At 62.0% G+C, this 25042-nt stretch overlaps 1 protein-coding gene across 1 annotated transcript; it reads right to left on the reverse strand.

Moving 5' to 3' along the window:
- Window positions 1–1488: 1488 nt before the first annotated feature.
- On the reverse strand, window positions 1489–24745 carry COL20A1 (collagen type XX alpha 1 chain). The gene is made up of 37 exons (XM_043479522.1): window positions 24709–24745; window positions 23570–23661; window positions 21455–21565; window positions 20052–20195; window positions 19735–19899; window positions 19352–19474; window positions 18243–18401; window positions 17772–17891; window positions 17037–17201; window positions 16184–16348; window positions 15834–15988; window positions 15425–15554; window positions 14512–14657; window positions 14273–14396; window positions 13977–14116; window positions 13398–13527; window positions 13035–13177; window positions 12800–12932; window positions 12338–12480; window positions 12020–12149; window positions 11031–11069; window positions 10240–10378; window positions 9326–9468; window positions 9118–9227; window positions 8543–8701; window positions 8374–8451; window positions 7772–7858; window positions 7111–7164; window positions 5334–5429; window positions 5203–5256; window positions 5044–5097; window positions 4688–4741; window positions 3827–3898; window positions 3422–3457; window positions 3248–3314; window positions 2919–3065; window positions 1489–1652 (listed from the first exon to the last, which is right to left on the reverse strand). The coding sequence occupies exons 1-37, from the start codon at window positions 24729–24731 to the stop codon at window positions 1627–1629; spliced, it is 4056 nt and encodes a 1351-aa protein (XP_043335457.1). The 5' UTR covers window positions 24732–24745; the 3' UTR covers window positions 1489–1626.
- Between the last annotated feature and the right edge of the window lie 297 nt (window positions 24746–25042).

A 25042-nucleotide genomic window follows, 5' to 3' on the forward strand; every position in this document is an offset into this window, starting at 1 on the left:
TTTTAAGTCTTTCTCTAATTCTCAAATCTTTAAAAAGCACCTATTTCAACATGCCGACCCCCTCATAGACTCACTGCTTCCTCTGGGAGCCCCTCGTGTGGAGGCAACGCTTGCTTTTGCTATTTTATCCTTTCCCGAGCCTCCTGGGTAGCCTCTCTAGTGATCTCTCAGCCTCTCTGTGGTCAGGCTGTAATTACCAAGCCTTCCTCACTGAGTTTATTTCTCCTTTTATGTTTCCATGCTGTATTTCCTCGAGCCTGTTAATTTTGGCTGTGTTATTACTACCCATCCTTCCAACTCTTTGAAGATACTGTGATTTTTAAATTAAAGGACTAAACGGGGACTCACATTCCCCTTCTTCTCCCGAGTCCTGCTCGGCTCACATGTCATTTTTCCCCGGGTTACCTTGGCTCCCAAACCTGGAAATAGTGCTGTGAGTGTGGATGTGTGAGAGTGAGTGTATGCACACACAGGGAGGTGCAAGAGTATGTGTGCAGAGGGGAGATTTGGGAGGGACTTTCACTGTCCTGTGAGGCTTCATGTCAGCCCTTGGTCAGGTCAAACTGTGAAGGGCCAGGGCCCAGCTTGTCTCTCTCCAGCCCCTGAACCCAGCCAGAGGTGATGCTGGTGGCCACCTGCGCTCTCATCTACAGGCCGTTCACATAGTCATCAGGTCACGGCAGCCCGTGCTTGAACCCCGGGGGCTTCCAGACACTCTGAGGACAAGACTCAGACCCCTCCCTGCAGCACCCCCACTACGGTCAGTGGGTTGACCCTTGGCCCAGCCTGTCCTGTTTGCTATATCCTCCTGCCATTTCTGGGTTGGCCCCGGCCAGGCACAGACCCAGCCTGTTCAGGTGGGCACCCCTGCCCAGAACGTTCCACAGTCTCCCCCTCCCAGCCTGTCCTGCTTCTGCCCCCATGTCACCTTGGAGCCTTCACCAGCGGCCCCCCAAACTCTTCCTAGTGTTCAGAGAGCTACTGATTGGGCCACAGCAGGTGCCGCCCCAGGGCCCATGGCTGGCGGGCTTCCCTGGTGGAGGGGGAGCCGAGGGATGTGGTCACTGCACAGGCTGTGGTGCCCAGGTTGGTCGAGGCAAGAGGCACTGGGCAGTGGCAAGGTAAGGGGCCAGCAGATCGGGGTTCCATGAGGACTGAGCACTTGGGGGTGAGTCAGATGTTACTAGAGAGGCCACTACGAGGGAGGTAGGGAGCCCCTGGCTGGGCCCAGGCTGAGAGCTCTGAGCGGGGCCTGATCCCTAGAGGGGTGGGACTGTGGGTACCAGGGCCTGGAGGCTTCAGTGGCCTCACAGGAAGAAACTGGTGAGGGAGACCATGGTGGGGGGATCCTCACGGCCAAGGACAAAAGGCGGCCTCTCTCTGAGAGGCGTGTGGGGGAGGGAATCTGGGACTCCACTCCGTGGGGGAAGGGGTGGATGGGGGGGTCCCTGGCAATGAGCAGCCACCTCCCTTAACAAGCAGGCATGTTTATCTGAACAGGAGACGCACAGAGGGAAGGTTTCTAGGCCCGGTCTCTGCCGCTTCTCCCTGCACCTCCGGACCCTCTTCTCCAGCTGCTCCGGGGGTCAGATGTCGGGTGTCCAGGATCCAGGGGCACATGCGGGCTCACTCGAGGCAGCAGGGGGACCGTCCTGCAGAAGCAGAGGCTGGACGGGTCTGGTGGATACCTGACACCATCAGGACATGATGCTACGTGCACCAGGCCCCCGGGTCCCTGTGGGACAGTGAGCCCTCTATCTGAACCTACTCCTCCGGGCACTGACCCTTGGGCCCCCAGCCCTGATCTGCCAGCCTGGCTGGGTGTCCCCAGAGTGCTGAGCCCCATGAGGACCTCCTGGTCTCCTGCACCCACCTGCAGACCTGCTGGGCTCCCCCGGGGCCCATGGGCCCCCACAGGCCGGGCTGCCCACACCTCTGCCCGCCCTGTCTGATTGAGGGCTCCAGGCTCTGCCAAGGGGTAGGAGGATGTGCCTGAGTGAGGGGAGCAGGTGGCACTGCCTTCCTTTCTCAGGGGCCCTGCTCTGACCCGGGGAAGGTGGGTCCTGAACCCCCTGGGGCCTGGGGGCATCAGGTCAAGCCCTCAAGTTGAGGCTGAAAGTTTAGGGCTGGCGGTCCCTGACCTCAGACAGGCACTGATCCTTGTTTCATCTCAAAGGCTGAGGTTTAGCATAGTGGGGGGTAAGGGAGGGGGCTGGGGAGGGCGTCATGACAGCACCTGCCAGCCTTGCCTGGACAGCGGGTACAAACTAGGGGGGTGCTTACGGCAAAGGCCGTGTCTGGGGGACTGTGGTGGGTGCTGGGGAGCAGGGACCCCTCTCTTTCCACAAATGCATGGGCCTGGGCAAGGTGCTGTGGGTGGGTCCCTTCCCCCTCCCCTGTCCTCCCTCACCCACTTAGGTGCAGAACTGTCCCCCAGCCAGCCTCAGCCCCACCCCCACCCATCTCCTTCTTCCCCATCAAGACTCTGAGCTCATCTCCCCTCATCAGCCCGTCCATCCATCTCAGCATCTGAGCCGTGAGCAGCCGCAGCCTTGTCACACGGACGATCTTGACAAGGTCACTGGACCAAGCCTCCCACTGTGTCCCAGCAAGGAGAGAGGGAAGGAGTGAGGGGAGGGGGGAGGGGTGGAGGAGGGGGAGGGGCGGGGAAGAGGTGGGGGAGGGGAGGGGTGGTGGCGAGGTGGGGGGAAGGGTGGGGGTGGGGCGGGGGGAGGGGAAAGGGGACTCTAAGCTCAGGGTTCCTGGGAGGTTGGGGAAAGGAAATTTGGGAGACCCTAAGCATCCAGGCAGCCCCAGGTCTGTGTGGGCTGAGAGGGCCTGTCCCCCAACCTGTGGCCAGTCCACTCAGAGCATGTAGCCCCAGGATTGGGGAAGACCCCTCCCTCAGGGGCCAGTACCTCTGTCCCCAGGGCGGGGGCCACCATGCCCCACTTCTCCGGGGAGCCGGGCCTTGCTGCTCGTGCCAAGGGCCCTGGGGGCCTCCAAGATGGGCATGGGGGGCCGGGTGCTCTCGTGGGTACAGGCATGGAGCTTCAGCACGTGTGCTGGGGTTGGGGGGGAGATGTCAGTGGGGGTGGGGAGACCCTCCCTTGTTCCCTGCCTTGCCTGGAGGCAGCAGCCCAGGAGAACTGCTCGAGGCTGGGGCGCCAATGACCCGGCATCGGGCTCCCTTCCCTCCAGTGTGAAGACAGGGGCACTGGGCACCATAGGAGGCGGGGCCACTCACCCTGGATGGCGGACTCGCAGGCCTGGCCCACAAGCTGGTAGATGGTGGCCAGGGACTGTGGCTCTCCCTGCAAGGGAGGACAGGCCACGTGGCTGACGGCTCAGGCAGCGTGGGGGTCAGTGCCTCCCTGTGTTCCCCCAGGGTCTGCCCGGACTCCAGACTCTGCACACTCACCTTCTCTCCTCGCTCCCCCTTGGGCCCCGGCAGCCCCTGAGTGGGAGGAAAAGGAGAAGTGCCTGGACCCCACAGCTGCCCAGAGACCCAGGAGTCCCCAGAGAGCAGAGGACCCACCTCTGCTGCTGCAAGACGGAGACAGCCGGCCGACTCAGGCTTCCCTGTCCCCAGGTCCCATCCAGCCTTCAGGCTCAGGTCTGCTGCCACCCTGACCCCTGGAGCCCAAGCGGGGAAGCCCCAACCCCGCCTGTCCCCCACCTCTGTCTCGGGCTTGGCAAGGGGGCAGTCCAGGGCTCCCTCTTTGTCAGCCTTCCTTTACAAATGTGCCAGCTGCCGGGCGCCCCTGGGCATCAGCGCACACAACTGGCCCCCCTGGCCATCGGGATGGGTGGGGAGGAGACTTACTGTGGGCCCCACGGCCCCTGGGGGTCCTCGCTCGCCGTGGCTGCCCCTGGCCCCCGCAGTACCTTGGAAGCCCTACGCAGGTGGGAGGTTGTGTTTGGTGGCTGCCCTCCAGGGCTGGCCTCTCCCTCCGAGTGCCCCCACCCTGGACCAAGATCAGACTCCTCAGCTTGTCCCCAGCCTCGCACCAGCTGAGCCCCACACCCACCCAGCAGGCCCTGCTTTCCTCACCCACCCAGGGCGGCCCTGGCCCACCCTGACCACTGGCACTGGTTCTATAGGAATACATCCCAGTTGTCCAGGTGTGACTGCAGGCCGGGCCTCCCAGGGGTGGCCTCTTGCAGGAGGGGCAGCTTGGCCTCCCCGGCATCCAGTGAGGCTGAACCCAGGAGACCCTGGCCGGGTCTAGGCTGCTGGCCCCAGCCTCCAACCCAGAGCAGCTCCCCGGCTCTGAGTTCAGCTAGGACCTCTGGGAACACTGGGCTGGGAGGAAGCTACTTCCAAGTGAGGGGGATGCCCTCTCCCTCTGGTGGGAAAGGAGCCAGACCCACCCGTTTGCCCTGCCCAGGCCCAACCAGGGGCTCAGGAACCTTCCTGCTATGTGCAGCCAGGGTGCAGGCGAGGCTGGGGGCTGCACAAATGCAGCATTTCCTACCAGCCTCCCTGGTGGGGCAGGATTGGGAGGGGCTACCTCTGGGCTCCTGGGCACAGGACATTTACACTCCACCGCAGACTAAGTCTCTGGCCCAGCCCAGGAGAGAGAGGCCTCCTTGGGTCACCATGTTCAGCTCAGCCTCAAGGAAACTTGAGGGATGCCAGTGGGGTGGGCAGGGCTGGGGGGCTCACAGAGGAGGTGGTGCTTACCCTAGGGCCTGGGGGGCCAGGCAGTCCAGCAGTCCCCTCCAGGCCTCTCATTCCCTGAGGGCAAAGGAAGGGTGGGTGGGGGCGGAACAGGTACTCCTGCCAGCCCCTCCCATGATGACCCCCAAGACCCACAGCTGTGGGGGATACATGCCTGTGCCTGGCTGAAGCTGGCCCATCTCAGGGCCTGGCCCCGCCCTGGGCAGTGACCGCACCTGTCCCCAGTCAGTATGGACTGACACTCCCCTCCCCACTGGCCAGGCCATGCAGAAGGCAGGCCTGTGAGGGCCTGGGTGGGGCAGAGAAGGAAGCCCCCGCTGCCTCCATCTCAAGACCCTCCAGCCAGGCTTCTCTCCCACCTTCGGTCCCTGGACGCCAACCTTCCCGGGGGTGCCCTGGAGGCCGGGGTGGCCCTGAAATAGAACAGAGGTGATCGGCCAGGCTGGGGCTGAGGTCCAACACAGAGGAGGAGGCTCTGTCCCGAGCACACGGCCCTTGCGTCCCCAGTGTAGTCTGACCTGCAAGCCGGGGTGTCCATGGTCCCCCTTCTCTCCTTTGACCCCTGGCGGACCCTGGAGGGGGAAGATGGACTGGGCGGGAAGGCGAGGGGAGGGAGTGGGGGGACAGGGCGGGGGGAGGCAGCACCTACCACAGGTCCCTGGATGGTGCGGCCCTGGGTGCCCGGTGACCCCTGCTGACCCCCAGGGCCCTCGGGTCCCATCTGTCCAGGTGGCCCAGGCTCTCCCTGGAGACACAGGGGTGGGGGGCTGAGGAGGCACGTGGCTCCTCCTGCAGCCCCTCCTTTGATCCTGCCCTGGGTTGGGGGTGCAGACCTGCCTGCACACAGGCATCTTCACCCTCACAGCCCACCCTGAGAGGGTCCTGCTGCAACCATGCCCTAAAGATAGGAGCTGGGCCAGCTCTGACAGTCCAGTCAGAGCTCTGAACCCCAGACACCGGAACATCCTACCAAACCTCTAAGGGACAGAGGACACCAGTACCATTTAAATGGCTTGATTTGCAGTTGTTTTTTTTTTTAAAGAATGCTTTCAAATAATTGTGAGTTAAAGCATATCAATGCACCAAATTCTATAAAGAAAACCACAGATATTCCCATTTGTGAATATCAATGTGAAAATCCTAAATAAAACATGAGCACACAGAAGCCTGTAGCCTGTTAAATGAGTGGTGAGGCCTCAGTGACCATGCTGGCTTCTAGCAGGAGCAGGAAGAGTTCAGCATTCGAGAGAAATTAAATCATTCACCAAACTAATAGCTCCAAGAAGGAAAACGATTTGCTTGTGTTCAGAGCAGCTGATGAGGCACTAAATCTTATTTAACACCCATTCTTGATTTTTAAAGTCTCCTAATAAAATAAGGTTAGGATTTGACTATCACATGACAAAATCCATCTGTCTCAGCTCCCAAGCCGGCCCCACACTCAACGGGCAAACCCCAGAAGCATTTCTGTGAGGCCAACATGGACATGTCTGCTATCACCGAGGTTCCTTAACAAACTCTAGAGTATCACACCAGAGAAATAAGCAAGAAAAATTTTTTTCAAAGAGAAAATTGAAAAGGAGACAGCAATATGATTTTTCACAGGTGCTGTAAATAAAAACCAGGAAAGTGAAAGGAAACCATATGAAACTAAAAAACAATTGCAAATAAGATAATTGAGTACGAAATGGGGCCCAAAAACAATACACAGAGAGGACAGGGGGGTTAGGGGAGAGGATGTGGAGCTGGACACCGGGACCCATCCCCACCTAGACAGCGGCTGTTCCTGGGTCTGAAGAGCCATTTGGACTCTGGACTCCGTGCAAAGCTGGTGATGTGATTAGACCGCATTTGAAGTGGCGGGGTGGGGGACTGGATATTCAGTAAATAGAGGAACGAGGGGCGGTGGTCTGGGGAGGAAGGAGGAACCACAGTTCTGGGCTGGAAGGTTTTAGAAGCACTTTGAGGCCCGTGAGGAGGTGGTCCTCGAAGGCTAACGAAGGCTTTTAGATACAAAGCGAGTCAGGAGCCGTGGAGACAGACCCACACAGCCGACCAGACAGAGGGGATCCTAAATCTGCCTGCCACACATATCATAAGCCAGGTCAGGAGACCACGACTCAGTACACTCCTCACAGCTCAGGGCACAGGGTTCCCATAAAACATAGAGCCCCTTGAATGAAGGAGAAAAGATAAGCCAGTCGAACGGGGCCGCAAGACATGCATCCAACAACAATATGCTAGCAACTTCCAAGGGGGTGGAGCTGCTAATGGTAGAAACACAGGGGAGGGCAGAGCACACGCGGCCCTGCCAGGCGCCCAAGACTGCCCGTCACATGGTGCCCAGACTGGGTCCCCCTCCTGCCTAGGATTGGACTGTGGGGGGCTCACTCCTGCACCCACCCCCAGGATGTACCATGACTCACCCTGGGCCCTGGGAAGCCTTGCTCTCCTGGGGCTCCGTTCCTCCCGGGGAGGCCCTGCAGAGGCACAAGCAAGGCTAAGGCCGGGCTGCACATTGGCCCCCCTGGCAGTGCCCTGGACTCCAGTCCCCACCTTCATGGTAGAAGAGGGAGGGACTCCGGGGGCCAGTGCCTCCTGGCCCGCCTCCCCCACAGTCACTGGTCACCACACACATGGGCTCATGGCTTCCAGCCCTGGCCCCTCCCTGGAGAGGTCTGTGGACCACCAGCTGAAATGGGTCCTGCACCCTCCAGGCGGCCAGAGGGTCTGGACCTGCCCCACAATAGGGCCCAGGCCTGGAGCTGTGACTCATGGCCAGGCCATGACCAGCACCATGCTGCAGCCTGATGGGCTGGGCTCCCATCCCCGGGGGGAACATGTGGGCTCCAACACCAGAGAGGAGCTGGCTCAGGAGAAGGCTGCAGTGGGAAGTAAGGGGCTTCCAGGAGGGAACTCAAGGGCCAGGGGTGGATGAGGCAGCCTGGACACTCATGAACTCTGGCCATCAGTGAAGCAGGCCCAGGGACATCTTTGGGGCTTGGGGAGGGGGCCATATCCATCACCACTGGCAGCAAAATGTTGCTGGAGTCCCTGGTTACCCCAGGAAGGAACTGCTGGACTCACCGGAGGTCCTTGGGGGCCCGGGGGCCCAGGGGTCTTCAAGGAACATGCACAGGCAGATGGGAAGGCAGAGCAGGACTCTCGCTCCTTCTGGGAGAAAGGAGACCCCCGCCATTAAATGCACCCCCTCCTTGGCTCTTGTTTGACCCCAGAGCTCAGCATCTGCACTGACACCAGGGTCCAGGGAGGTGAGGGGTAAAGGGTGGAGACCTGGTCCTGGCTGCCACCTTCCTGGCTGCCTGGTACAAGCCTGCTGACAGGATGCCGTCCCTCGCTCCCATGCAAGCCCCCGGCAGGGCCAAGCCCAGTGTGGGCACACAGGGGAGTCAGTGAGGACCCCTACCTGCACCTGAGCCCACAGAAAAGGGCAGTGGCCCTGAGTTCATGGCAGCAGCCACCCCGGAGCTGGGGGCTGCCTGGCCTGCTCTAGCTCTCCTTGCCCCAGGGCTTCCAGGACACCCATCCAGCGGCCCTGAGCTCCAGCTCTGGCCCTGTGGGTCTCACCTCCTCCAGGAAGCCTGCCTGGATTTCTTCCAGAGTGGCAATGACCTAGATGGCTTGTCTACCCCCAGACTCCTGCCCTCAGTGGGCACTTGGCCACCTACCGATGCTGGGAGCTCGCAGCACCTGTCCTCCTCTGCCCAGGAGTCATTGCACACAATCTGTAGCACCTGGAGCTGGAACTTCAGAGAGGAAGAGAGAGGGGTGGGGTTGGTCAGGTGTGGCTGGCACGGGGGTGGGAGGGGCCCACCAGCCCCAGCTGGTCTGGCTCACCGAGGCTGAACTGCTCCGGGGGCCCCGGGCTTTGGCCAACCTCCCCAGCATGACGAAGCCAGCAGCGGGCAGGCTGCCGGCCTCCCCAATGGGCCTCTCAGCCACCTTCCGGCAGTCCACGTAGAGTCTGACCTTGGAGCGGCCCACGGCCACGTGCACCTGGGAGACAGCGGGAGGTTCCCTGGGGCCCCAGCCAGGATGCGCTCCCTCCATGCCCACGGGCCAGGGCCAGAGCAAGGAGGGGCAGGGACCATTCCTGGGGCTGGCGTCTGGATCCTGACCACCCCACATCTCCTGAAACCCCTCACAGGGCCTCAGTTTCTTTCTGTACAATGACACCCCCATGGCCCCTTCCAGGGACTGTGGGACCAGGATCAAGGGCTGGATGCTCTCTGACCCAGATTAAGGTGGGGGCATCCAGGGCAGAGGAAAGTTCCTGCGTTCTGGGGGATGCCATGGTGACAGGGCAGCCTATGTCCTGCAGAGCCCAATGGGGCTCTGTCCCAGAACCTGGGAGCATAGAGGGTCTCAGGCAGGGAGGCATGAGCTGTAGTCCTTTCAGGACTTTCCAGTACCTTGTGGAAACTCCCAAAGAATATCCTCCTCACTTCGGGCAGGTCGAAGGTGACCTCCTGCAAGGTGGCCCTGGGGTCACGGTTGAAGTAGGTCAGCGACTTCCTGCCAGCTGGGGGACAGGGCAAGGATCACATGAGACCCCTATGTGGAAGGCAGGAGGGGACCCCCCAGAGCATCACCTGGCCTACTGCTGCCCCTCCAACTGACCATCCAGCAGAACCCCGAGGATGGGCTGGAAGTCCTCGCTCGCCACCTGCCACAGTGCAAAGGCCTCTCGGGGCGTCTCAGGGAGCAGGCGCAAGAGGAAGACGACCGTGTGCTCTGGGGGCAGGGTGGCCAGGTGGATGTCACTGTAGGGAACAGGAGGGGCACCGCAGGCCCGAGAGGAGGTCGGACCCTGGGGACCGAGAGCAGGGTCCTCGGGGCCGGGCTGGGGAGTGTCAGCAGTAGAACTCCCCTCTCCTCCTGACCTGTCGGGTCTCAAGGGGAGCAGCTCTGAGACCCCTGCGATGGCCCCACGGGGACAGGAGGCCATCCCTTGGCATGTGTTGCTTCTTTTCCCGTGCCCTTCCCCCACATTCTCTCCTCATAGCTCCTACTGTCTGCCACCTCCTGGGAGCCCTCCACTCTTTGCAACCCCAGAGTTGCATTTTGTATTTTTCAAGTTCCTATCAATATTATAAAACACGTGATTTACCTTTGCAATTTAAAACACTTTAATTTAAGAAAAATTATGCTATGCGTGTGGAAGTTCCAACGTGTGTTAAAGACATCTCTGTATATGAAGTGGGGTGATTATTAGACATGGGGGGCCATACAAGCCATGGTCATGGTGAGTCACAAAGCAGTGGCTTCTCACAAACCCCAGATATGTGCAGATTTGCAGGATCAAATTAAAGCACACAGGAAGCTGGAGTTCTCAGGGAGACAAAGGTGGTGGCCCCTGCCTAGAAGTGCCACCTGGGCAAAAGCCCTCCCATCCCACCTCCAGGGGCCTCATTCCACCCACAGGAGAGTTATTAATTTGTGGAACTCGGATTCCCCGGGTCCACGTGCCCCCAGGAGTCTGCCCTATTGACGCCCCCAGGGTGCCCTGCTCTCCGGCCCACCCCAGCTCCCACCTGGCCCGACGGGTCAGCTGAGAGTCCTTGAAGAGCGTGAAGGTCCTGGTGGGGCCAAAGGCTGAGGGCTCCATAGCCACACCACGGATGGAGGCGTATTCCTTCTCCACCAGCCCGAAGGCCACCATCAGGTCAAAGCCTTGGGAGGGGGGCGCCATTAGACAGGAGGGAAGGTGGGGGTGAGTAGGAGGCAGAGTAGAAAACCACGTGTCTGGTGAGAGGAGAGTGTGGGAGCCACAGAGACAGTGCAGGGACGTCGGCCCTCAGGGGTCTGGTCCCCCCTTCCCTCTATCCTGGACTCAAGGACATGCAGGGAGCACCAACCTGGCCCTTCCATGCCCACAGCCGTCACCTCCCCACGAGTCTTAGTGCCCAGACCCTCGCCTGTCCCATTCCCACTCCCACCCCAACTCAGCCGGCCCTGCAGCTGGGTCTGAGCAGCTATGGACATCCTTCAGGAGACCCAGCTACCAAGATATGTCCCCCGCCCTCACTACTCCCGCTGCCCCCAGCTGGCAGATCTCCCTGACCAGGTGGGGCCCACGTGTCAGCCTTCTCTCTGGGAAGGGTCTCAGACCCACAGCAGTAAAGATGTGATGCTGTGGACTCAGGCTCAGCCCCTTGCCCGCCCACCTCCTGGTCAGCACAGGTTCACAAAGGCCACGCAGGACCCATGGCCCCCAGCACTGCCTGACCCCAAACCCAGGCCACCCTCCCCCAACAAGGACCCAGAGGAGGAAGTGTGGGTGGGGGCTGGCGGGGAGCAGCTGCCACAACAGGGTGGGACCTACCTGGGAGGGAGCTGTCCAGGTGGAGGGCCGGGCAGGCTGCTGAGAGGGGATAGGGGCAAGGGTCAGCGGGGAGGGGCCCCTTGTGGCCGGATGTCCTGCCCTGTGGTTCCCACACTTCAGGGATAGGACAGGGACAGTGTCCAACCCCCAGGAAGACAGCACCCGCCGGGTGCTCCCACAGGGTCTGCGTTGAGAGGTGAGATGCCCTAGGTGCAGGCCAGGAGAAATCTGGGTGTGTGGACATGCCCAGGTCCACACCATCCTGGGGCCGGGCTGAGCCAGCCTGCTCCACTTCCAAGCACTGTGTGGACACTCTGAGTGTTCACGTATGAGTGTGGGCAGGAACTGAGACTCTCGGGGAAGGAAGTGGCTCCCTGCCACCCAGAAGAGGAAAGGTGCTGAGCCTTGGGTAGTGAGGCCTCTGTCCCCAGAGGTATTCAAGTCAAAACTGGGCAACACCATGGAGGGGACACATAGGGAAGCTGGGGTGGTTGGCTGAGGGCCTTCTGCTCTGAGAGCCTGATTGTCGAGAGAAGCAGCAGGAACAGCAAACAGAAACTGAGGCTCCTCCCAGCTGGATCCTGGTCTGGGGGTGGTGGGACCTCAGGGACCACTGATACCCCGAGGGCAGGGCCAACCCAGAGTGGGCCCTGGGCTATGCTGCAGCCACCCCGTCTATGGCATGTGTCCGGCTTCCCACTCCTACAAGCTGCACATCTGCCCTGCACCTCCTGGACACAGACCCAGAAGAACACCGCCCATCCCCCAGCTCTGGGCCTCTGCAGGCTGGCCACAGCCACAGTGCCCTCCATGCCAGCCTGCATGTGCTCAGCTGGACTTAAGTGGCCTTAATCCTGTACCAGAGGGTCTCTCACTAAGCTCTGCAATGCGGGGTACATCTGGGAGTCACAGGGCCCGCACGTCCTGGCTGCCAGGGTCCTGGGCCCGGCAGGGATCTGCTGGGATCTGGGATCTTGGTGCCCATTCACCCGTTCGGCCAGTGGCAGACACCGCCATGCTCTCCCCTGCTCCATAGACGGCTGAGACCAGGACCCGGTACTTGGTAGCCGCCAGCAGGTCAGGGATCGTCACGTGGCTCCCAGGTCCTGGAACGGAGATCTGGGTGGGGGCGGGGTGAAGGTGGTCACATGAGCATCTCTGCTAGTGTGGGCATCTTGGTCCCCTATCTGTGGGTCCTGCAGTGGAAGAGTGGCCCCCTAGACAGGCAGGATGGGACGTGGCTCCCCAAGCCCAGGATCTGGTGGCCCATGAGGGGCGATGGCATCCCTGGCTGCAGGGAGACCCACCCACTTCTCAGGTCCGGAGCCTGAGGCCAGCGCATAGGAGAGCCGGTAGTGGAGCACGTGGCCGCTCGGGGGCGTCCAGCTGACCCGCAGGCTGTCAGGCGACTCTGAGGCCAAGGCCAGGTTGGAGGGTGGGCTCCGGCTGACTGCGGAGGAGCAAGGGGCGTGGGGCATGGCAGGTGGCAACACCCCCTCCACTCTGCACCATGCCCACCACCCTCCCACTCCACGGCCCCACCATGCCCACCATGCTGCCCAGTGGCCCTGGCCCAGACAGGGCCACCAGGCCAGCTGTGGGACCACCTTGGGTGTGGTGTCACACCACGTGACCTGGACCCTTGGCCACCCCAGGGATGCTCAGGGAGGCCCTGTGGACCCAGTGGCCCACTCGCAGGGTCAGGACTGGAGGGGCTGCCTGTCAGGCCCATGGACTGGGGGGTTCTGGGGCAGAGCAGGGTCACCTACCAGGGGTATAACGGAGGGACACAGGGTCGCTGCGGGCCCCGTCCCGGTAGTAGGCCAGGATGGTGATCTCATACTCTGAGTGCCTCCCCAGGCCAGGCAGGATGGCCGTGCCCAGGTTCCCCGGGACAGAAATCTATGGAGAAGAGGGACTGGTGTCCACCGGGGGGAGGTGTCCTTCCCTGGGGGCCGGGTTCATGGGAGAACCTGGGGCGGGGAGGGTCCGCTGCCCCCACACCTCACGGGCCTTCCCCTCTCCCAGGGGCGTCCACGTGATCTGGTAGACGAGCACGCCGGACACCGCCGCGGCTGCCCACTGGAGCCGGACTTCGTCCCCAGGCAGTTCTGTCACCGACAGCTGGCTCGGGCTGGGGACTTTCCCTGGAAGAGGGAGACCGAGGCTGGGGTGGCAGGGGCCCCCAGTCCCCACTCACTGTGCCTGCAGTCCCCTTTCCCAGAGCGGGCTGCAGGCTGGGCACTAGTCCCGGGCTCCACCATCACACCCGTCTAGGTACCCGTCCTCACCTGACTCGTGTTGGTCTGAATCACCCAGGGGAGCAGAGGGAGGTGGCCTGGGGACCCCACCCCCACTGCCACTCACGTGTGGTCAGGCGGCCGGTCAGGGTGGAGGAGCTGCCCCCAGGATAGAGGCAGGTGACGCGGACCGTGTATGTGGTGGAGGAGGAGAGGGGGCCCAGGGTGGCCGAGGTGGCGTTCCCAGGAACCTCCGTCTGTGGTGGGGGGGGACACAGGCAACTAGAGGGGGGCAGCTCCTGCCAGAAGGAGACCCAGGCCTGCCCCACGACCACTCCCAGGCTGGAGAGAGGGCACCGGGAGCGGAACCCGTGGCCCTGGGTGGGGTCTTGCCCACTCCCCCAACACGCCGGTGTTTTTGCCTCTCAGGGCCTGCTCCTCCAGCACGTCCCGTCTGGCCTGTCACGTGTGAGGATTCTTACAATTCTTTGCTTCACTTCTGCCTCATCCCCCCTGACTTGTACTGGGGCCCACAAGGGTTGGGGTGGGGTCAGCTGCCTTCCACTCCCCCTACATTGCTGAGGCTGAGCCTGGGGGAATGCGGCCACACCCACTGACCCTGAATTCAGGGGGCCCAGTCGGGGAGGCTGAGGGTGCTGGTCCCCGTGAACAAATCACCCCCCTGGACGTGCAGGCCTGCCCTCACCTGTCCCGAGTGGCCTCCCTTGCTGGAGATGTAGCTGACCCTGAACAGGCGCACAGGTCTTGCGGTGCCCTCCCAGGACACGCGGGCTGAATCATGGCTCACGTCTGAGAAGCTCAGGTGTCTGGGGGTGGCCAGGGCAGCTGCAGGGCACACCAAGGCCTTAGGACTGCCCCATGGGTACCAGGGAAGGGCAGGCGACAGCCGGGGTTGGGGGACCACTGGATAGGGTTGGGATCCCCCACCCATGGAAAGTTGGAGGAAACCAGAGTAGGCAGCAACCTGCAGGATGCACTCACGGGTCCTGGCACGGATGCCCTGGGCCTCGCTGGTCTCTGCCCCTCGAAGGCTCTGCACCCACACCTCATAGTCCCTGCCTGGGGCCAGGCCATCCAGCAGCACCTCTGGCCACCCCACCCGCACCTGCAGGGGCACACACGCTGGCCCACCTGTGCTCCCCGCACCCTGCCTGCCCCCTCCCCCCCCATACCCCTCCCCCCGTGCCCGCCCCCTCCCCCTCCAGCCCGTGCCCCCGCACCTCTCTCCTCTCCTCCTCGCCCTTGGGGGAGGCAGGTGACCACCGCACCAGGTACTGGGTGGCCTCTGCTGAGGGCTGCCAAGTGAGGCGGACAGTTTTGGGTGTCACTGCAGCCAGGATCAGCGCCTGGGGTGGGGGCAGGGGTGCTGGGGGAGACGGGGGCAGAAAGTTTAAAAATGCGGCAGCAGGCAGAAATCAGACCCATAAACCAGCGGGAGTCGGGGGAGGACAGACAGCTGTCAGTCACTTGGTAGGCACGGGCTAGGTGTGTCCTGATGGAGACACAGAGACCAGAGACGGGAAGACCAGCAGGGGTGGGGGAGGACTGACTGTAAGTCCCGGAATTGATTTCACCCTGGACCACCCCGCACGTTTCTGTTAAGGCCACCTGCCCTGAGGGTGGGAGGGCCGTGACCTGGGGTTAAGAGGCCACAGCCTGTGTGGTCCCATTTAGATGGAGGGTCCAGGATCCACAAACTCCAGAGACAGAGAGCAGATCAGGGGTTGGTGGGGACTGTTGGGGAGGGGAGGATTGGGGTGACCACTAAGATGTGGGGTTCCCTTCAGGGTGACGGGTGCACAATGCTGGGACTATATGGAAAACCAGAACAGGTGACTGTGGGTGTATCTCAATAAAGCTGCAGGTGGCGGGGGGGGGGATGGTCTCACACAGTCCTGGAGGAACCACAGGCAGGGCAGGGTGGGAGCTCCACAGTGTGGCAGCAACAGTAATGGGTCCCTGCTGTGTTAGGGTCATGATACAAATGATGTCACTTGTGCTCAGAAGAGGACACTAGGGTCACAGCGGCCCAAGGACTCGGCCTTTGTTGGGTGTGGTACCCTGCCTGGGTTCAGACCACCCTTGAGGGTGCAGGTGGGGGAAGCCCCTACAACCCTGAGTCCACACACACACCTGTGGTCGCCAGGCCCTGCAGGCCCTCGCCGACGCCAGCCTTGTAGATGGGGAACACAGAGACCAGGTACTCAGTGCTGGAGGTCAGGTTGTGCAGCTGTGCTGACGAGGTGCGCCCTTCCACCACCACCTGGAATAGGAGCCGCGAGGAGCAGGTCGGTGGGGTGCAGGGGAGCAGGCAGGGGTGCTGGGTCAGCCTTCACTGCCGGCACAGCTGTATCCCCAGGGCAGGTCTGGGCCATCAGCCCGTCACACAGGCGTGAGCACAACCCTGCCATCCACAGGCGCATGGGGCCATGGTCCCATAAACCCCCTGCACCTGCTCCTCCTTCACCTTGATTTTGTCACCCATGGGTGTTACTCCAGCCCTGCCTGTGGTGGGGGCGGCAGGGGAGAGGGCGGTGCTCACCTCCCTGGGGGTGCCGCCCTTGGAAGGCCTCCACACAATCAGGTACTTGAGGGGCGGCTGTGGGGCTGGGCTCCAGGACAAGAGGACGCTGGAGGAGGTCACCTGGGTCAGGACCAGCCTGGTGGGAGCGGGAGGGGGGTCCAGGGCCGGTGTAGCTGTGGGAGGAAGAGGAGTCCAGGCCCAGGGGGCGGCTGGTGTCAGTGGCTCTGCCTGCGCCCCCTGGCGGCCACTTCCAGGAAGGACAGGGGCTCCCCAGTTGTCCTGGGAGCTCTGAGAGCCCGGTGGGAGGGGACCTGGTGGGGCTGCACCTGGTGTGGCGACCCTGCCCCTGTGCCAGCCCCTTCGCTCACCTGGGCCCCCACGCAGGCTCCTGCCCTGGACCTTCTGGCAGATGAGCCGGCTGAGCAGGCCGGAGAGCGTGCTGAGCTGGGGGAAGTCCTGCACGTTGTGGACAGTGATGTCCAGCGGCTGGGAGGCCAGGAGCCTCAGCTCGGTTTCATCGGCATTCTTCACGCCTGCCGGGGGAAAGGGTTAGCTCACCTAGCACCCTTGTTTGTTGTATAGTCAGGACCACTGGGCCCCTGCTGGTCACCCAGTGGGCAGAGGGCCCTTCCCAAGGACCCCAGACCCCATAGACCCCAGAACAGGGTCACCTGGCCAGGTGCCCATGAGAGATGGGTTGGTGTGAAGGTGCCTGTGGCATGCCTTCCCAGGTCTCTGTGGAGCTTGCAGCCAGGACAGAGGTCAGTGTGCTTTCCTCGGGGTCCTGCTCACCCAGGGGCTGGGGTCAGGCACAGAGCAGGGTCTCTGCTTCCAGGAACCCTGCCCCCAGGTCTGGAGGTCTCTTCCAAGGGATGGAGTTAATGACTGGCTGGCTATGGGAGCAGAGCGAGGTCCCCAGGACATATGATGTGGGGAGCAGGGAGGGGCCACAGACACGTCCATAGGTGACACTGCCAACTGACCACTTCACCAGGGAGTGGCCAGGCTGCCCACGCCAACTCGTGTGGCCACCTCCGATTGTCCGGGTGGGACTCAGGTCTTCAGAGCAGGGACTCTTCCTCCCATTCACAGATGGGGCGGGGGGCGGGAGAGGGGCTGAGGCTCAGAGGCCACAAGACCTGCAGCCTGGGGAGCCGGGAGCCACCCTTATGCGTGCTGTGAGAATGCCCATCGAGAGCCTTGGGGGGAGGAGCTGCTCACCCACAGCAAAGATGTCAACACCCAGACCCTTGAGCACATGGCCAGCAGCGTGGGCATCGTCCTGGGACTTGCCGTCCGTCACCAGAATCACCAGCTTGGCTGCCTCTGGACGGAGACCTGCTCTGGGCTTCAGGTTCTGCTCCAGCACGTGGGTCAGGGCCAGGCCTTGGGCACAGTGAGCGCAGAGTGCTGGTGCCCCCATGCACTCTCCCTGCCCACCCGCGATGGCTGCACCAGCCACTGGCCACCGGCTCTGCCCGCCAGGGCAGTCCTGGCCCCTTCAAGCTGTGGGTGCCCAGAGGGCAGGGACGCCCCCCTCCTTCCCTCACAGGCACCTGAGACCCAGGGGCCAGCACCCCACACCCTGCTGCTGCAGGATGCACAGGGTGAATGGGGATCAGGGAGGGAATTGTGCTACGGGGGCATGGTCTGCCTGGGGGAGACCCCCTGAGGAGGACTGCTGACAGGAGGGCTCTCCTGAGCCATTGGTGGTCCCTCCCAGGAGCCTCTACTGACCAGAGGAGCCATGTGGTTTCAGCAGGACTGCCTGACTTGCCATGTTCACCATGGATGAACGAGGCAGACTGGCCCTCTGCAGAGGCATGAATACACAGGACTCGGGCGTGGTTCATGCACGCCTCTCCTTATCTGAGGGTTCAAGGGAGACTGACCATGGGACAAGACCTAAATGGACCTTGAGGGTGGGGCTGAGGCTGGGACTGGGGCCGGGCAGACCTGTGAACGTGTTTCCTCCTCTGTAGCGGAGGTTGTGCACAGCACTCAACACCTCCTCCTTGGTGCTAAAGGCATTCAGGTCCCACTCGGTCTGGGGAGCTCCACTGTACTGAGTCAGGCCTGGAAGGGGAGGGTTCCCACTCTACTGAGTTATACTGGGAGGGGAGGGGTCTCCACTATACTGAAGCAGGCTGGGAGTTGGGGGGGCTGGGCACACAGCAGGTGGGCAGGACACACATAGCCTTGCCAGGGTCACCAGGAAGGCATGTTTGCAAAGCCCCACTTTCCACACAAGTTCCCCCTGGGAGCTAGCTGTCTTCCCAGTGCAGGTGGGGACCTCAGTTTTGCCTGGTTGGGTGAGAACTTAGCCTTGATTCCTCCCTCACTTCGCACTTCCTTCTCCAAACTGGGGGTAAGGAGTAGAATTGTGAGAACCACCCCAGCGGGGCACAGGGCAGGGCTGGGACCCACCTACTTGGACTTTGCCTGGCCCGATTTCAAAGGGCTCGATGACGCTGGCCAGGAAGTCTTTGACCTGCTGGAAGTGACTGTGGCCTATACTCCAGGACCCATCCACCAGGAAGATCATGTCTGCAGGCGTGGGGGGAGTGCAGCGGAACTGGGGTCTGCCTGCGGTGGGAGGGGAGGGAGGTGGGGTGTTGGGCAAGGTCATCACTGCTACAGGACCCTGAACTGCCTGTGGCTGGGCTCCAGTGCCCAGGATCTCCTTCCCTGGGGTTGGTAGAGGGGGAGGAGCTGCAGGGCTCTGACTTCAAATGAGGTGGGCAGCAAAGTGTTGGGGGACAAGTACCAGGGTCTCACCAGACTTAGAAAACCGCACGTGAAGCTCAGCCCACTGTCCCAGCCTCTCTGAGTGCCCCCAAAGGGGGTTCATAGGACATCTAGTTGCTCTGGAACCTCCACCCTCTATTGACCTGGCCAGTGCTGGTCACTGTGTGATCTTCCAAGGAGGGGTTGCACCTTCCTTGCCCACCAGCTCCCAGGATCAGCTGGCAGAGGCTGTCCAAAGGGGAGTCGACTGGGGTGAGTCAGCACCATGGACAGCGCCAGGTAGCCATCCATTCTGCCAGCTCTAGGCTGAGGCCTCACGGTGTGTGTGAGGGGTGTGTGTGAGGGTTGTCCTAAGGACCAGGAGCTCTTTGGAGACAAAGCCACGCCCCTTGACCTGGGGCTCCCAGAGCTGTGCACTGTGTCCCCAGGCCAAGACCCAGAGTCAGGGCCAGACCCCTTCTTGGAGGCTCCTGGTGGGGTTGGTGTGGTGAGAACCTCACCGAATGCGGGAGGCACCCTCTGGCCTCAAGGCCCTGCACTGTGGGGCAGATCACCCTGTAAGACCCCAAGTCCACTGGGAGACAGTGGGAGGCCTGGACCCCAGGACCCCACATGAAGTCTAAGGAAGGAGGTGTCTTCTTCAACTCCAAGTCTGATGCGGGAGACAAAATCAGAAACATCCCAGGTCTGGTGGGGGAGGCACATCTCTGCCTGCAGGGCCTCATGGGAAACGCTGTGCTGTGGTCCTGCCCTCAAGCCTGCAGATGCTGGCACCCCAGCCATCTCACCTGGCTCCCCTCTCCCTCCAGCCGAGGTCCTGGCGTGGTTCTGCCCCTCCAGATCTGGAGTGGGCTGAGCAGGGCCCTCCCCTGTGGGGCCCCTGGGTGGGTGCTGCTCCTCGCCAGGTACTCCTGGGGGGGGGGTCACAGCTGTGTTACCCCTCACCAGCCATATTCAGGTTGGGGGGCACCTGAGGAAGGTCAAGGTAGTGGGACCAGGCACTGGGGCCCAAGGACATTCCCAGCAGATGACCTGCCCCAGTCGGTTAGTGAAGTCAGGAGTGGGCAGCCAAGCTTAAGTACAGGAGTGTGAGGGCAGACAGAGGGAGGACCTCCTGGCCATGTGGAAACTGTGAGGCACTGAAGACTGCCCCCTGTTCCCAGGCACTTACCGTCACCCGACTTGGACCCACCAAGTGTGGGCGGGTCTTGACTTGGAGCCAGGACCCTTGGGGGCTCAAGGTCTGGGCTCCCCACATGGGAGGGGGTGGGCTCCAGGGTTGCCCCCAGTGGCCTCTGGCCACTCCTGCTCACGGAGTTACTCTTCAGATCCTCGACTACAGAGAGATGCGACGGGATATCAGGACTCCACCGCCCGGCGGGGGGATAGAGGCCTGAGGGCTGCCCACACAACCCTTCCCACAAAGGCCCATCCAGACTCCACGGGCTCCCAGCCTCTTCTGCACACATGCACCCCCAGGGCACTTACTCACAAACTCCCTGCGAGCCAGCAGGACGTTCCCTGAGCCAGTGAGCTCGAAGATCTGCAAGGTGTACCCCTTGGAGGGGCTCAGGCCCCCCACAGTGGCCTTGGGGGTCTTGGTGGTCAGCATCACCTCCTGCTCTGGGTCCCCTGGGGCAGGGGTGGGGAGAAGGAGCAAGGCGGCCGAGGTGGGTGGTGTCTGCATGAGTGTGTGCACTTATGCCAGCAGGTGTGCATGTGTGTGCATGTGTGTTGGGAGTGGTGAAATCCACCTGGCACCCCCTCTTCCCCTCCCCTAGTTCCTCCCTTTGGGCCAGGGAAGGGAGTAGGGGGAGAGGTCTGTGTGTCTCTCTCTAGGACCTGATGGGAGTGGCCTGTGCTCCTCCCCAGAGGGACTCATCTCAGGGTCCACCGGAGGATCCATAAGTTCTCCAGGTGCCATCAGAGCAGTGCTGGGGACACCATGGAGGTGTCTGTGTAGACAGGGCTGCACGTGGGGAGGGGCCTGCCGCCTGTGCACAGGGGCTGGACAGCACATGGCAATGAGCCTGTAAGCACGTCCCAGTGTAACTGTGAGTCTATGCTAAAAACAAAGAAACAATTCCAAGGGTATGCTGCCGTGCTCTCAGGGGAGGCGGCCGTGGAGGCAATAGGAGCGACTGATCAGAGGTCAGGAAGCACCTGGCAATTCTTGGACCTTAGGTGCTAGAAAGGGGACTAAGAGAGGAAGGACCCACAAGCCTGCCCATTGTCCAACATCCTGCAAGGTGGACAGCCCCCAGCCTGGGCCCAGCCCTGCATGGGGAGGTGGGACAGGCCAGGAGGGTGAGGGCCCAGGTGCTTCACGTGACTCAAGCTGAATAATTTTCACAAGCCTCCACCCATTTTGTAGATGGGAAATTGAGTCACGCAGTTGCTTGGAATCAGGATTTAAGCCCAGGTCTGTTGGGTTCCTGCTGCCTGCCAGGGAGGGATGGACAGGCAGGCCCTCTGAGGAGTGCATCCTTGGTACATCCCCGCTTATTCTTTGGGGTTGAGATCCTGAAAAGCTCTACCCAGGAGCAAGGGTTTCTGAGGACAGGTCAGCTCTTGAAACAGCTGAAGCCCAACATCAAACAATCTCAACTCTTAAAATGGAGCGAGTCTGCCACTCGGGCTCGGTACTGTCAGGGTCCTGAGAGCTCTAAGCTGGGGGAGGGTCCTTGTTTCTGCAAAGTCATTGACCGCCTTCTGCACGTGCCAGGTGTGGGGACACGCAGTGGACATTAAGGGCCCTGTTCTCCCACCACAACCTCCCTGTGCTAGCGGGGAGACAGCGAGGAGGGAGGGCAGAGCCGAGGGGAGCCAGCACAGTGACCGCCGTGCTGTGTTCGCCGTCGGTCCGCACAGAGGCGAGGGCGGGCCCCTACCTGCCCTGGGCTTCACCTGCACCAGGTAGCCGAGGCTGCTCCCCTCTGACTCTCTCCACTTCATCTGCAGCCGGTCCTCAGGCAGCACCGCCAGCCTCAGGCGGCCACTCGCTGGGGAAGCAGGACAGGTGGTCAGGACTGATCCTCCTCGGTGACCTCCCCAACCAGCTGTGGGGCCCCATCCTGAGGTTCTGAGGAGGCTGTGGCCCCACCAGGGCTCAGAGGGGACTCCAGTTCCACTTCGGGGATCTTTGAGAAGAGGAGCCCACCTCCCTCCCGCCAGAGCTGGAGGAGGACTGGTCCCCCTTGCAGTCCAAGGCTGCCAGGCAGATCTGGGTGGGGGAGACTTCTGTCCAGAGAGGCTCCCCTGGCTCTATTAGGGGTGCCTCACACCGTGGATTTAGGCTCAAGACAGCATCCCAGAGTGGCCCTAACTGCCCACCCACCCAGTGGAGACACAGGCTCTGAGCCAGCAGCGGCCACCCCTCCCGATTCCCCGCCTGAGTCCTCGAAGTGCAGTGGAGACATAGCTGCAGACCCCCTGCTGCCACGGTCGCACAGCCCAGGAGGTGGGGGTGCCTGGGGGCGGGGGCTCCCTGGGGCGGGCGCTCCCTGGGGCGGGTGCCCTGGCCGTCCTGGGAGGAGGAAGGGGCCATGGAGGCCTGAGCCCTCCGGCATAGCCTGACTTCCAAGCTTCCGGCAGCTCCTTGGTGTGGGTGACTATTTTTGGAAAGTGGGGACAGAGATGGGCTTCTTCTGGCTGCCCCCCTCACAGCGGGGGCATAGGGGAAGGGCAGGGCTAGGGGGAGCCCGTGGCAGACACAATGGCCGCTTCAGAGCGGGGAGCAGCTGAGCCGGGCCTCCGGATGGGCCCCCTGCTCCCTGGAGCATGAGCTGAAAGGCAGGAATGTCTCAGCAGTGAGGGCCTTGAAAAGACGCTTGTGAGTGGGGGGCCCGGCTCATGAAGAGCCTCTGTCTCCCTGCACCCCTGACGTGTTGTAGGGGGGGCATCCCGAGCTGCCTTCTGGGTGTGTAGGTCGGGGCCTTGGCAGACGCTGGGGAGACAGTACCCAGCCAGGGGCAGCCCCCACAGGGCCATTCTCGGAGAAGGGCAGCCTGGATGTATGGGTCCCACCCCCATCTTCCAGCCACCCCCGCCTCGCCGCAGTCCACCCAGAGCCTGCAGGGGTGGACTGCACGAGGCCCCTGCTGTCTGCGTATGAGTGTCTGGGGTTCCTTACTGACTTGGTCCCCTTAGGGAGATCTTGTCAGAGCCCCAGGGATGGAGGGCCCAACCATCTGTGAGCAGAATCATAGCCAGGAGGATGTGCCGCTGGTAAGAAGGTGGTTAGAGAAGCCAGGACTCCAGGCTGGGTGGCTGTGTGACAGGCTCCTGCTGTGCCCCTGTGAGGAGCAGCTCAGCGGTCTCCTACCCTCTCGGCACCCTGGGGAGCTGGACACATGCAAGGGATGTGGCTGCGGGCATGTGGAGGAGGCTCGCTGCATGACTCAGACACCACCTCCCAGGGTTGGTCTCCGCAGCCTTCCCCGACAGGTTTGAGCATCACCCTGAAAGGGACACGCCCCATAGGGAGCTGAGCATCCCCTCGCTGGATGGGGGACAGCCGACCAAGGTGCTGCCCGTGGCCATAAATGAGCTGAAAGGAACAGGGACCTACTGGAGGCAGCATCTTGGGTTCTCCTTGGGGGTGGGGGGGAATATCACTTTTCACCCTAGATTCTGTTATTTGAAAATTTCACAATGAAAAACATGTCCAGAGAATGATGGAAAAAAAAAAATCACCAATGCAAGAGTGAATCAAATGCGCAGTGTGTTAATAACTGTTGAAAAAACAAATGGATAATACCAAAAAAAGCCCAACTAAAAGGAAAAACCGCAATGCCAAAGGTCAAGCCACAGCTGAGGGTGATGCTGGGGGCAGAGTTGTCCCATCTTCCTGTCTCTGTCCCCTGAGCACCTGGGCCCCTGGGAGCAGCAGCTGCTCAGGGCCAGAGGGAGACTGGTCCCGCAGGGGGGCCTGTACCCTGAGCAGGTATGGCCTGGGGGGGTCAGGTGGGAGCCACAGTCCCAGGAACCCTCACCCGTGTCCTCACCTTGTCCCTGGCTGAGCCCCAGGGTGACACTCAGATACAGACAGATGCCGACTCCAAGGTGAGGACGTACATGGACGCTCATGGTGCGCAGCCTGCGGGAGGAGAAGAGGCCACTTAGCCACCTGTCTGACCGTCCGTTCATCCATCCATCCCTTCCTGATCTCTAAGCCAGAGTTTGTTCATCTTTGCCCTTGTGGGCCAGGGGCTGAGCCCCACCCAGACACCTCCGGACACCCACCCTTCTGTCTACAGGGGCCAGGGTCCAACAGGCCTGGGGGGCTTCCTGGGTCCACAGGTCAGCTGCCCTTCACCTGCCCACCATCAGCTTCTGCATCCCATCCTTGTGATGTTCTCGACAGCCCCACATGGGGCCTGGTTTCTGCTCTGCCCACTTACTTGTCATTAGACCAGTGTGGGGTGGCCAGCATCAGGGCCGAGAGGTCTGGGGAGGAAGTGGGGGCAGGTAGGCGGTCCTGCCTGCCGCCCTGAGCAGCGTCAGGCTGAGACCGCAGTTGGAGCAGGACCCTAGCTGTACTGCCTGCTTGCCAGTTGAGGAGGAAGTGCCCTGGCCAAGAACCTGCCCCCCAGGACACCAGCCTCTCGACCCCAGAGCCGGCCTCTCAGTGAGGCAGGGGGAAGCCCTGAAGGGGGATTGGGTACTGGGGGGCTCCCTCCAGGCCTCCACTGACAGAAAAGAGGTGGACGCAGGGCAGGATCTCAGGCTCCTGGGACCCCCAGCCCAGCCACACCCCTGGCGGTGGGGTTCACAGTGTCCTTGGGCTGTGGAGGGGCTAGAGCACAAGCCACAGTTTACCTGGTGACCTTTCTGGACCCTCCTCCACACTCTGAAACCAGGCTCCCCGCCCCAGAACTCCCGTGGGACCCTTCCAGGGGCAGAGAGGTCAAGGCTGTGATGAGCATCCCTCGATGGTGTCTGCCCTCCTCCACCTGTGACCCTAGGGGGCCAGGCCCCACACCCACCCAACCCCATGCATCCAGTCCTGCTGCCCCCCCAGGAACTCAGCTCCCCCCACCCTGAAACCTCTCTAGAAGGTCAAGCTCATTTTCAAATCACACAACTGGAGCAGCCCCTAATGGGAGCAGCCCCTGCCCACCCAGCCTCCAGGCGAGTCACCAACCTGCTTCTGTCCCCAGGCAGCATCCCCTGGTCCTGTGTGCTCCCGTCCCACTGCAGTCACAGGAAGGCTGTGACTTATGAGGCCCCTTTCTTCGACGTCACTGCTCTGGCCTATCCCCACCCACCCGGAGCCTCCGCCCCTTCCCCACCCCCCAACCAGCTCTTCCATCTGCTGCCCAGAACATCTCTCTAAGAGCCGGGGGACACAGGCCGCAGCATGAAGGACCCATCGCCCTGCAGGGTGGGGCCGAAAGCACCAAGGGACAAACACCTGTACCCTTTGCTTCACAGGGTCTGTCCCAGAGAAGCCCACAGGGGAGGCCCCTCAGGGACCA

This window comes from Cervus canadensis, chromosome 10 (genome assembly GCF_019320065.1).
Source record: "Cervus canadensis isolate Bull #8, Minnesota chromosome 10, ASM1932006v1, whole genome shotgun sequence".
Taxonomy (NCBI): Eukaryota; Metazoa; Chordata; class Mammalia; order Artiodactyla; family Cervidae; genus Cervus; species Cervus canadensis.

Excerpts from the sequence above, each read along its gene's own strand:
- COL20A1 (XM_043479522.1), bottom strand. The coding sequence starts at position 24,731 with ATGCTGCCTGGGGACAGAAGCAG. Across the intron at positions 18,402-19,351 it reads TGGAGGGAGAGGGGAGCCAG|GCAGACCCCAGTTCCGCTGC; the intron begins GTGAGATGGCTG and ends CTCCCACCGCAG. Across the intron at positions 12,150-12,337 it reads GCTCCGGACCTGAGAAGTGG|ATCTCCGTTCCAGGACCTGG; the intron begins GTGGGTCTCCCT and ends GCCCCCACCCAG.